This window comes from Canis lupus, chromosome 13 (assembly GCF_011100685.1).
Source record: "Canis lupus familiaris isolate Mischka breed German Shepherd chromosome 13, alternate assembly UU_Cfam_GSD_1.0, whole genome shotgun sequence".
NCBI lineage: Eukaryota > Metazoa > Chordata > Mammalia > Carnivora > Canidae > Canis > Canis lupus.
The window spans coordinates 4,763,525-4,776,899 of record NC_049234.1 but is presented as its reverse complement, the minus strand read 5'-3'; the positions used below and the strand labels follow the sequence as shown (position 1 = coordinate 4,776,899).

Genomic DNA, 13,375 nt, shown 5'->3' with positions numbered 1-13,375 from the left:
TGCCTGGTGACACCTGGGCCAGAGGGGCTCTCCAAGGTATGGATCACCTGGTCCTTGTATCACTGTCCAGTGCCTCTTCCCCAGGTTCACATTTCAGTCCTACTAGATATCATTGATTTCCTGATGGCAAATTTGTGCTCTTAAAAGCCTTGGTGGCTCATACATAATCACCCACTGAGTGTCACTATCCCCCTTTACAGCACAGAATGAGGTAAAGAACAAGAAAAACCATGTGGGCATAACAGTGGATGAAGCGGCACTTTGCAGAGTTCACCTCAAAGGCGAGTATAAATAGTCAAATGTTCTAGCATTTCGTGGATCTAAACAATAGCATACTGGGAAGGGAGCTGACTGGAGCCTCACAAAACAGCCTCGGAAAAATGTGGTTGCAGTGTAGATGTTTGGCGATTGCAGATGAAGAAACGTGGAATTCTTGAATGATAATCAATTCTGTGGCAAACCAAAGTGGGATAGGAGATTGCAAAGGATGCAAAATGAGGAGGATGCAAGGAGAAAAGCCTCTGGAAGAAACAGTGCCTCACCCCAAATCTTTGTGAGGAGGAATCAGGAGTCGGCCCCAGAATAACACTGCAAAATCCAGCAGGTATATGAAGTATGGTCACAGGTATTCATGTTTAGCAAACAGCGTTTATTTTATAGCATAGGTTTTTGGAGGTTCTCAGCTTCCCTTTGTTGCAAAGTCCCAGGTTAACCCAATACCAAGCGGGCCCTCTCCCCAGTGCACAGCAGCACAGAGCAGTGTCTGAACAAGCTTCATCCTGGTCTGGTGGGCCACGCCTCACAGCAATGGGACAAAGCATGAGAGCAATGTGACCTTCCAAGCAGCAGAGAGACCATTCCTCTTTGCTTGCTTGTTTGTTTGTTTGTTTGTTTGTTTGTTTTTGAGACCACCATTCCTAAAGGGTCTGAATTTTGGCTCTTTCAGTTCTCTGCGGGACCTTCCAGCAACTTGCTTATCTTGTTAACCGTTTTCTCATCTATGAAACGAGTATATGATAGCACCTACTTCATAGTATGGCTGTGAGAATCCAATGAAATAATCCATACAGTGTGCTTGAATTGGCCCATAGGAAGTGCCAAGAAATGTTAGTATTTGTATTAGCTACTATGAACCAAATTCTCATTTATTCTGTTATGGCTATTAGGTCCAAATCCACAGTAGCTGTGGCCTTTAGGTCCTGGGAAATCAATATACCCTAAGATGGATAGATACCATTTAGCCACAGCACATGGGAATTTTATTAGTTAGCAGCAGGGAGTTACCACAAACCACTCATACAACTCCCACGACACGGCCTGACCCACCCAGGAAAATTTTGCAAAGGTTAATGCTCTAAAATGACAACTTCCCACCGACTGATTCCTGCCTTTTCCACCCCCACAGCATAACCAACCCACTTCCGTAAGACAGGGAGGGACCCTTACAGGGGAGCCTAAATCTTCTATCCCAAGGAGAGGAAAACCAACTGTCTTCCCCTTTTCCCCTATTAAGCTTTGTTTTGGGGGATGTGGTTACTGAGGCTTATCAGGGTTTTCTACTCTGAGCATCCAGAAAGGAAAGGAAAGTAGAAAAACCATTAATTACATAGATGCTTGGTCAGCCAGAGCCTAAAGAAGTTGGACCAATAAAAATCTGGGGATGTGAAAATCTCCGTCTTGACTCATTTGCCGTACTTTTTTTTTTATTTTTATTTTTTATTTTTTATTTTTTATTTTTTTCGTACTTTTTTTTTTTAAAGATTATATTTGTTTATTCATGAGTGACAGAGGAAGAAAGAGGCAGAAGAAGAGGGAAAAGATGTGGGACTTGATCCCAGGACCTGAGCCAAAGGCAGACGCTTAACCGCCTGAGCCACCCAGGTGCCCTGCGGTGCTATCTTTACCTTCATATAATCCCTGCAATTCCACCTCAGCATATTTTCCTTCTTTGTGGAAAGAATTCTCATCCAGGAAAACTTGCTGCACGCCAGAGAACTTCCAGGCAGCGCCTCATCTTGCACCCCTCGCGCTTCCCTGTTCCATCTGAGCCCTTCCTGAAACCCCCCCACGGTGCCTATTTCCCACTTTACCTCTCGCTGACCCTGCAGTGATCAGCGAGGAAGGAGGCAAGGGCTGAAGGTGGAGCCTCCTTCCTCTAGCGGCTACAATGTGAGAGGCTGATGCTTTGCGTGTAAAATACCTCGAAGCAGCCCCCCTGCCAGCCCCGGGCCCCCTCCTCGCCAGGCTCTCGTTCGGAGCTTAGCATCCAAGGCGCGGTTCCAGAGGCAGTTTCCTCCTGTGCTCGCCGCCGTGTGGGCCCTGGTGCAGCAGCACGAGGCTCCCAGATTCAGATTCCTGCAGGCAGCTCCCTGCGGGCCCACCATGGGCAGGAGCAACCAGCCATCGCGGCGCCTGAACGCTGTGCTTTGACCGCATTTGCATCCTCCTGGCCTCCAGCTGTCCTCGGCTTCCATCCAGGGATGGCCTTCCTCCCACTAGCCCACCCTGTCCTACCTTTGGCTTCCTCTCTTTGCTGTAAACCTGCTCCCTGCTCTCCTTCGTTCTTCACGGGTCCCATTTCTGCATCCCCTCTCTCAGCATTCTTTTCTGGCTCCCAGTTATCCCAGAACCTGGCCCAGGGCAGCCTTGTGGGCAGATCACTGCCAGACCTCACGTTCCCCCCGGGGGCCAGGAGCAATAACTTTGGGTTCCTGTGGATGATCTGACCACAACTCCTTGATCAGGATCTCTGAAGTGTAAGCCTCATTAGACGTCCCTAAGCCCCGAGACCCTAAGGCCATTGTGACTCTCTGCCAGCCCCCACCCACCTCAATACCACTTCCAAGTCTCACAGTAATGATTTGCCCACAGCCCCATCTCCCTGGTAAGACCTCCATACTCTGAGGACAGGAACTCAAGTGTTAGTCATCATCCAAGCCTGGAGTCTAGTACAGTACCTGGCACATAATTGGTGCTCAAAAAAAATTAATGACTCCATCACAACTGCCTCAAATCCACTTTGGAACAAGAGAGGGTTTAACTGAACATACTCTGCCACAAACTAGTTCTTTGCCTTTTGGGAAGCCATCTCCACTCACATTCCCCAGCTATAAAATGAGGAGGTTGGACCAAGCCTAGTGAATCTCTACGGCTCTTTTTGTGCTAAATGTCTAGGACTCCTGTGCTTCTGTCCAGCACAATGGCCCTGTAATTGGTGGTTTTGTTTGTGAACAATTATCCAAAACTTGGGAATAATGCCAAAAGATGATTTATGTCTTGAAAGGAGCACTTCCTAACAAGCTCACTTAAAGGTCTTCTGGCTCTGTGGGCCCTTAGAGCCTAGCATAGTGGTTCTCAGCCAGGAACGGCCTTATACCACCACCACCACCACCACCCCCAAGACATCTGGAGACATTTTGGTTATTGACTGGGGAGAAGCTATTGGCATCTAGTGGATAGAGGCTAGGAATGCCACTAAACATCCTACAATGCATGGGGCAGCCTCCCACAACAGAATTTTCAGACCCAAAATGTCAATAGTGCTGAGATTGAGAAATCCTGCTCTAGTGTGTACAACTCTGTTCACACATTTCACTGTGACCCAAGTATATTACAATTCTATGAACTGATCGTGTGTGATGAGTTTCTTTTCTATCTACTAGAGAGGATAAACCCAAAGTCTCTGGGGTTTCTTTTTTGCCCCATAAAATATAATGAGTTTTGTATTTAGTTTAGCAATCTTATCTCAACTTTCCTTCTTTCCACAGCCTATTTAAAAAAAAAAAAAAAACAGTTTCTCACATTCTCTTTTTTCGGAGCTATTTATTTCATTTTGCCTTTAACCTTTTATTTGAGATGAGTTGTAAGCAATAATATGCAGAGATCTGTATGTCCTTTAACGGTTTCCTCCAGAACTACAGTACAAGATCATATCCAGGATATCAACATTGATACAATCTACCCATCTTATTCATATTTCTCAAATTTTACTTGGACTCCTCTATGTATTAGTATTTAGTCCTGTACAGTTTCATCGCATGTGTTGGGCCTTGTAACCACTACCACAGTCAAGATACAGAGTAGTTTCTGGGACGCCTGAGTGACAGCGGTTGAGCGTCTGCCTTCGGTTCAGGGCGTGATCCTGGAGTCCTGGGATCGAGTCCCACATCGGGCTCCCTGCATGGAGCCTGCTTCTCCCTCTGCCTATGTCTCTGCCTCTCTCTGTGTCTCTTGTGAATAAATAAATAAAATCTTAAAAAAAAAAAAAGATACGAATAGTTTCATCACCATCACCACAAGGAGCCCTCATGTTGCCTTTTCAATAACCACACCCTGATCTTCTCTTTTGACTGGGCTTTATCATCCTCCTACGACCCTCATTAATGAGTTAGATAGTGACACCTGCTCGCTATTTGTATGAGAATTCAGTTTTTAACATTTTGAGAAACATGCCTTGATATATTCCTTTGTCATTAGTCAAATTACCCTATTAAGTAGCAGCTCCAGGCTGAGCTCTGAAGACAAGCATAGACCAGATGGTTCCTAATTCCTTCACCAGAGACTGTATTAATGAAAACCATCACTCTTTGTTTGAGGAACACAGAGTAACCTTGAGAAAACTACTTAACTTCCCTGCAGCTTTTGCCTCGTTGCATCTAAAAGAGCAAGATGGGTCACCAGCAGCTCTACTGGAGCCATGGGAGGAAGTTTGGCCAGGGCTCTTGTTCTTGCCGCATCTGTTCAAACCTGCACCGTCTGATCCAGAAATACGGCCTCAATATGTGCCACCAGTGTTTCTGTCATTACGCCAAGGATATAGGCTTCATTAAGTTGGATTAAGTGAACTCCCTTGAATGGGTCATCCAAGATACCTACCTTAATGCTGACTCATTGTACATAAAATAAAAATGCTCCAATTATGAAAAAAAAAACTTTCCTACAATTCAGCTCCATCTTCTGTAAAATGGAGACAATAATGGCTCCTCTTAGAAGGAGTTCATGGAGAAGTCACCTAGGCAAAACACACAAAGCACTTAGACTAGTGTGTGGCACATAATATATTCTCAGTATATTTTAGTTAGAGTGCCTGCTCTCATTTAATACTCACAACAACTCTATGAGGTAGATACTGTTATTGTCTCAGTACAACAGTTGAGAAAACCAGGGTTCAGAAAGTTCAAGTCACTTTCCCAAGGTAACAACCTAGTCAGAGGCAGAGCTAAGATTAGAACTCTGGGCTCTGCGATTCTAGGTGCCATGTTGCCCTACTCACTTCATGAGAATTTGGAACAACTGTACTCAGAGAAAAAAGACAGAAACTCAGGTTCTAGAGGAACACAGGCTGCTGAGAAGGTGGGCAACACTGCATGGGATGAGGTGGCTATAGAGAGAAACTGAACTGCTGAGATCTAAACACCATCTTATATCTAGAGTTTGAGAAAAAACCTTTGAACGTACACTTCAACAACAAAACCCAAAGGAAAACCTTCCTAACATGAACATGAAAGGATTTTGCATAAATTTTCTTCCCACAGGAAGCTGGAAACACATGGGGAGAATACATGGATACTCACAAGGCTCAGACTCAGCCCGTCTAGCAAAGGGAAGGTAGCACAGTAGAAGGGCAGGACAAGGCCCCAGAACCTCTGTCCTCAAAAAAGTAAAAGTTTTTGATTCATAGTTCTTTCTTGGAAATATTGATTTGCTCTGAGGCATAATGAAAAACTTCCTGAATCATGTCTTAGGCAAGACAAAACCTCAGCTAATCAATAACTGAGGAACTGGAAACCCATGATTAGAAAAGGCTGGGGGGAAATGAACCGGAAGCAGAGTTGGAACCGCCCTCACCACTGCCTCCCATCTCCACTTCTACGGCGCTAGGGCAGCACAGGGTAGGAGGTTCCACATGTCAGGTCCTAGAGGCGAGGTCCCCAGTGTGTGGTACAGTGAGAAAAATGACATCATGTAGTGGGCATTCCTCCCCCACACAGTCGTATCCCTCTTCTCTGCCTTATTTTTCCCCTACTGCACTTATTTCTAATATACTATGTGTTCTTTTCTTTTCTTTTTTTTTCTTTTTCTTTTTTTAGTTATATCATGCCTTACTTAGTATTTAAGCATGAGGGAGAAATTTTTGCTTATTTTGTTACTACCCTATTCTTCAGTGCCTAGAACAGTGTCTGGCCCCATAATAGATGCTCAATAAATATTTGTTGAATTAATTTAGAAATGTTTTCTGTGTGTGTGTGTTTGTGTATGTGTGTATGAGAAAGAGGAGAGAGACAGAGAGATATTCTTCCCAACAAAATGGTAATAATAATTAATGACAGAGTCTTTATCATGCCCCCATGGCAAAAGAAAAAATTAGCTACTCTATATCAACATGTACACATAAACATCATTTCTTAAGTTACAATTTTTTTAAAATTCTACTGGCCCATGAATTCTCTAAAAGAGACTCTTAAGGCCTCAAGGAAGGGTTTTAGAGGAAAGCAGGCTTGGTTTGAATCTGTCTCCACCAGCTGTGTGATCTTGGGCAAGTTGCTTTCTATCATTTTTTTAGATTGATTGATTGATTGATTGATTTTTAGAGAGAGAGAGAGAGCAAGAACAGGGGAAGGAGCAGAGGGAGAGAGAGTATCCAAGCAGACTCCTGCTGAGTACGGAGCCTGAGGTGGGGCTTGATCTCATGAACGAAGAGTTGGATGCTCAACTGACTGAGCCACCCAGTGCCCTTAAGCCCCCGTTTCATGACCTACAAAATGCAACTAGTAATTGAGAGGATGACATATATAGGGACTGGTACAAGTAAGTTTAGTTCAGTGAATAAATGACTCTTAGCAGTGTGCTCGGCATGGCCGAGGCAGGCCTTCCCACCAAAGCCTCCTCGCAAAAGCCTGACTGGGGGGGTGCACTCTGTGCTCCAGGTCCACAGCCTGATAAATTGGGCCCAGCTGGACAAAGGGTACCTAAAGGCAGTTTCCTAGCATAATCTTACTTTAGTATTCAACTCCTTTGCTGTCAATATGAGTGATAAAATCAAAAGGTTTCAAGGTACAATTTCCAAATTGTTGGAGTCAGTGTATTTGTGTGAGGGTGGTGATTTCTGAGACTCTTAGAAAGTAATAGATTTACACATGAATTCCTCTCCTCAGTATAACTAGGAAAGAGAGGAATCGGGTCAGAAACCACTGCCAAAAAAGGATATTTTTCAGAAATGATGACAAAACAACCCTGAAACTGGAATGTAAGTAAGCAAGAAAATGAGAATTCTTTTATAGCAATTTGATTTGCACACATTTTCAGTTTTTCGCGTTTTGCTTTCATTCAAGTATGACTTGCCTTTCGCTGAAGTTCATGCTATTGTAGAATTATGTTAGTAAAGGAAAATGAGTAAATTGAGGGTTGTGGAAACAGAGAGAAGGTGAAGCCAGAGGTGAGAAAGATAAAGAACTGAGTCAAAGCAAAGAGACAGAAAACTCTCTGGGCTTTCCAGTGTTTAGGGGGGAGCTTTGCTGGGTAGAGAGCAACCTGTATAATTCCAGGCAATATAGACAGAGAGAGAAGCCTCCTTCAGCTGTGGTTCCCATGTTTTCTAAATGATTCCAAAAAGTCTGGGTGACAGTGATCATACTGCTAAGGAAGCCTCTGCTTTGCCCTAGTCACAGAATCTTGGTTGTTAGTCTGTGTGTTGCCAATCAGCTAAAAGTCATTTCCCATCTTCCTTTGCAGCTTGATGTGGTCCTATGACTAAATTCTGGCCAATGAGATATAAGTGATATTGGATGCTGCCAGAAGGTTTCCTTTTTTTTTTTTTAAGTTCTTATTTTAACTGCAGTTAGTTAACATAACATACTATGTTCATTTCAGGTGTACAACACAGTAATTCAACACCAGAAAGTTTCCTTCAAGGCAGGAGGCAGGTCATTCCCTTTCTCTTCCTCTATCCTGGAAGGTGACATCACGCCTGGACTATGAGTCCAAAGGTCCCCCCAAGCAGATCAGTAAGCTCACAGCAAAACAGTGAGGGAGAAGAAGCCTGAGGCCCTGAGAACTCTTAGAGCCACACTACTAGTCCTGGAGGGAAAAACATCTATCTTGTTGCAAAACACAGCTCTTCCAGTTTCTTCTTCACAGCTAAACCTAATCCTGACTGATAGAGAAAACAACAGAGGTTGTAGACTTTTTATTTTGTCACATAAAACTTAGAAAACAAACCAAACTACTATATACTATCACACTAAGAAAGCAATATCAAAATAAAGAGCTGTCTTCGAAGTTGTACACGTTTTTCATTTACTCAATAACCACTGAGCACTGACAGTGTGGCAGGCACTGTGCTAGGGCTGAGGATACAGTAGTAGACATAGACAGAGACGTGGGCCCTGCCCTCGTGGGCTCACATTGGAGCGAGATTACGAAGAGCTCCGCGCATTGGCTCTGTTTCTCATCTTACTACAAGCCAATGATAACTTGGTCAGGGTACTGGGCCACATGCCATGTTTGGGGACCCCTGCTCAGGAGGAATTGCAGCAAAGTCCGCAAACTCAAAGTATATTAAGCATGGTCTACATGTTGAATAAACGCTGTGTCTCACATGTTAACCGCTACTTTCCAAATACAGACTCAAAGAAGAAAACCCATTTAAAAACATTACTGCATCCATAATAGCTCTTTGCCAAATTTTTGAGTCATTTTTTCTCAATCAGTGAATACTGAAAGTTTGGGATATTATAATACTGACATTTTTGATATTATAAAACATTCTTTGTACTCAAAGTGGTAAAAGCTATGCTGGAACAGGCATTCTATCAATAAAAGTGTCCTAATGTCTTTTCAATGAGAAGCATCTAAGTTTCTCTGGCTGGCCATGATTTCTTGGAGATGGGATGCCAGTAACCTAATCCAACAATGTTCTCTTCCTAAGCAGGGCTTTCCTGAAGCTCCAAGGGTAGGAAGACTAAGCCATCAAGAATGGGCCTTTTTTTTTTTTTTTTTTTTAACTCACAAAAGAGACAAGTCTTTATTTCCAAACTGCTATCAGTGCCCACACATTTGGTGACCAGAACTGTCAGAGGTAAAGTGTTCTGGGTGAGTAGGAAAGGAGACACACAGGAAGTAGACCAAACTGAGTCTTTCTAATAGAAAAGTCCATCTTGGGGGAGAAGGCTGGAGGAGTAGATTCAGGATCCAGCCCCCTTTCAGAGTCTAGTTAAACTAGTTAGACTAGTATCTGCTTCTGGAGTTTCAACCCCCTGAAAGCTGTGCAGTGTCTGCACTTAGTATTTTTCATTCTCTGGATTTCTTACGGATCAAGTGTTCTCTACAAGGGGGACCAGTATTCTCCACAAGGACAGTTGATGATCCTCTTCACAGCACCTTCCTTCTTTTTATGTGATAAGGTTATTTTTTTTAAAGAGTTTTATTTTTTTTTTAAGTAATCTCTATACCCAATGTGGGCATCAAATTTATAATCCCAAGATCAAGAATTGCATTCTCCACTGACTGAGCCAGCCAGGCGCCCCATGTGATAGGTTTTTAAAAGAAATTTCTCAAGGGCCTCCTGGTTACTTTGAGAACTGTAAGATTGTAGGGCAAGAATGATAACTACGTTTGTATTCCTCAGATTACTCACTTCTGGAACTACTGTTACCGGTTACTTTAGCTTCAGATTCAACTTTGTCATGGTTTAATTTGAGGAATATTCTTCCTAATAACTTATTAATCTTTTGGAATGTAGGGTCATTGAAATCCAGTTGATTTGACCTTAAAGATACAGGTTGGTGATCTCTGGCCTTGGTGGATGGTTCTATGTAAATTTCTTTTTTTATTTTCAAGATTTAATTTATTTATTTCAGAGAGAGAGACAGAGGGCAAGCATGAACATGAGGGAGGGGCAAAAGGAGAAGCAGGCTCTCTGCTGAGCAGGGAGCTTGATGGGGGGGCTCGATCTCTGAATCCTGGGACCATGACCTGAGCTGAAAGCAGATTAACCAAGTAATCTACCCAGGCACCCTGGTTCTGATGTACATTTCATAAAAATTTCCCTTTACCAAGTACCTTCTACACGCCAGATACTTTCCTGTATTTTGGCCAACTTGCCTAAAAGTAGAGGGGTCAGCAAACTCCTAGGGGAACTGAGGATACATTCTCATGCTTCCATCTAGATGATAATTGTGAAAAAAATATATAATTTGCATATTTAAGATCATCCAGATGGATGTATTAGAATTCCATGATTCTGGTGCCCCAGTTGGTATTGATTTTAAGGCTGTATTGCCACCAACTCCCTTAATAGTCTTGAAATGCAAAGAAAATGTATAAATGAGACCTCTGCACTATGAACATAAAAGGGAAATGACATCATAGATGAAGTCTTCCAAGTCATTTAAATAGAGGAGAGAGTGGGAAAGTTGAATAATCAATCAACGCAAGGTAATACCGGGTGCTGAGCTGGAAATGATGGCATCCTATCATAAGGAGATGTAGTGCGCAACTCCCATCCTTCGGAGTACTGACTTGAAGAGAGTACAGTGGATGATGAAAGCTGGCATCATGTTTGAAATGAAAAATAATTGTGATGATGATGATGACTCATCTGATGGAGTACTGTGCTCCCAAATTAAAGGCATCAAGTGCACAAAAGTGAAATAAAAAACAAATGAACATATCTTTCTACTACTAAAATCAACAGTGTAACTCATTTTCTACAAAACAAAATTATCTGCTAAATTAATGCTATTATTCATAATGTTACTGGTATTATTCACAACATTATTGGCTTTCTAGTTTGTAGGTCTCTCCTTTGTAAGTTGCTTTTGTTTTATGACTATGAGCTGTAAGGAGTAGCTTTACCTAGTTTAGTATGCACAGTCTTAAAATAGATTATATATATATATATATTTAAAAATCTATTTTGGTTATCTCTAAAGTCAATTAATCTTTGCATCCAAGAAGTTGACATTATTATTCCCATTTTATAGGTAATCTGGAGCCTAGGTGATGTGGAAATTTGCCTCAGTCATAAGAAGCAAGCAGAACAGAATTCAGGATACCTAATCACCTAATGCTCACAACCTTCTACTGACTTCCTAAAGCAAAAGATGGCCTCTGGGTCATATTGTAAAAAAAAAATAATTCGCCCAAAATCAATTTACTGAAAGACCAATTTGCCAAAAGCTAGTTGATCAACTACTCTTTACACTGGGGGGCGGAGGGGAAGCCAAATGATGGATCCCCTTAGCATTATCAGATAACAATTTTAAATGCAGTTAGGAAAGTTTGCTGGAACTGTACGTGGTCCTACACAGAAGGAGAGCAGACAGGGGCAGGGGCGGGGCAGGAGTCAGAGTGTATACAGGAACACAGCAGCAGTCCAAAGAGGGAGTGCAGACAGCAAAAATGAGTTCAGTTATTTGTACTTAAAACAATCCCAAACTAACCATTCCAACACAAAGCAGCTGCAGCAAAGTTGAGGCAGGACCCCAGTGGGGGAAAGCCCTTAGACCTTCAGTGGATTTCCTACCTGGCAAATCGGCTTGTGGAAAACTGGCCTTTGGACTGATGAAGTCAATTCTTCTCTCATGTGAAATCTCAATTTGGAGTGGGAAACTCATCTTGCCCAGGTTTCCTGACTTCAGCCAGGTCCTCACTCTGATCTGAGAAGTAAACAGAGATGGGAGACGCCCAAAATCTGCTGGTGAGATCTCTCCTCATCTCTTCTTGTTGCTGCTCTCTGCTCTGCGTGGGTTCCTGTGGTTGCTCAGCATTTACTAATGTGTTCTTTAAAATGAGTGCCCCCACTGTTGGTGGGATTGCAAACTGGTGCAGCCACTGTGAAAATGGTATGGAGATTCCTCAAAATGTTAAAAATAGAACCACCTTGTGATCCAGTAATCACACTGCTGGGTATTTCCCCCCAAAATACAAAAATACTAATTCAAAGGGAAACATGCTCCCCCATGTTTATAGCAGCATTATTTACAATAGTCAAGATATGGAAGAAGCCAAAGTGTCCACTGATCGATGAATGGATAAAGAAGCTGTGATATATATATATATATATTCATATATATTCCAATATATAACATATATATATCCATTGGAATATTATTCCGTTATTGAATATTATTCAGCCATAAAAAAGAATGAAATATTGCCATTTGCCACGACATGGATGGAGCTAGAGAGTATTATGTTCAGCAAAATAAGTCAGTAAGAGAAAGATAAATACCGTATGATTTCACACATATGTGGAATTTAAGAAACAAAAGAAATAAACAAAGGAAAAAGAGACAAACCAAAAAACAGACTCTTAACTATAGAGAACAAACTGATGTCACCAGAGGGGGGGTGCGTGGGGGATGGGTGAAATAGGCAGTGGGGATTAAGGAGGGCACTTGTGATGACTACCGGGTGTTGCATGTAACTTTTGAATCACTATATTGTACACCTTGAGACTGATATAATACTGTATGTTAACTATACTGGAATTAACATATAAAAAATAAAACGAATGTTCCCAAGATAATTGAAAAAATCCTTGCAATGGCCACCAGGAAGGACTTGGGCATGGTGGCAGAATTAGCTAATATCAGATCCTTAAAAAAATCCATGCGGGGGTACTAGAATCTGGATTGCTTGGGAGAATTTGGGAGACCCAACTTAGATTCCTTCTCAGGAGGAAGAGGCAGCAGCAGGTGAGGAGAAAGTCCCACCAGGTTCCTTGTTGCTGGAAGATCCAGTGCTTGGATCAAGAGGAATGGAGATATATTTGGACTCTTTCTCTTTTTTCTTTTTTCAAGATTTTATTTATTTATTCATGAAAGACAAAGAGGAAGGCAGAGACACAGGCAGAGGGAGAAGCAGGCTCCCTGCGGGGAGCCTGATGTGGGAGTGGATCCCAGGACCCCAGGATCACACCCTGAGCCAAAGGCAGACGCTCAACCACTGAGCCACCCAGGTGCCCCTCTTTCTCTTTTTTCTGACTGGCTTTCCTAAGCTTTAGATGGCTCTGTTTGACCTGATGGTTTTCCAAAAAAATCAGGTAGGCATTTTATTTTATTTTATTTTATTTTTTTTATTTTTTTATTTTTATTTTTATTTTTTTTTTCAGGTAGGCATTTTAAAAGTTAGCCAGAAAAACAGGATAGATACAGATGTGTACTACACTATGACAATTTTTATAGTGTTCAAGAAAAATTAAGACAAATACTCAACAAAACTGACAGAATAATGATATAAAGAACAAATTCCTATTTCAGGGAAAATCACCTTTCATTTCTGAAGGCACATTCAATTTCTAAGAAAACAAAGTTTCTCCAAGCACCTTCCATTTCTAAGAACACTAAATTACATAATTTAATACCCACCCGTA

The 13,375-nt window shown here is 42.1% G+C and overlaps 2 protein-coding genes across 7 annotated transcripts in view; one reads left to right on the top strand and one right to left on the bottom strand.

Annotated features, from left to right (window-relative positions):
* The window catches only part of BAALC (BAALC binder of MAP3K1 and KLF4), a 107,187-nt gene that overhangs the window by 42,495 nt on the left and 51,317 nt on the right, over window positions 1–13,375 (bottom strand). The gene's annotated exons all lie outside the window — the stretch shown is intronic.
* On the top strand, window positions 4,669–4,905 carry LOC119864693 (40S ribosomal protein S29-like). The gene has a single exon (XM_038555260.1). The coding sequence runs from the start codon at window positions 4,669–4,671 to the stop codon at window positions 4,837–4,839; it is 171 nt and encodes a 56-aa protein (XP_038411188.1). The 3' UTR covers window positions 4,840–4,905.

Excerpts from the sequence above, each read along its gene's own strand:
- LOC119864693 (XM_038555260.1), top strand. The coding sequence starts at position 4,669 with ATGGGTCACCAGCAGCTCTACTGGAGCCATGGGAGGAAGTTTGGCCAG.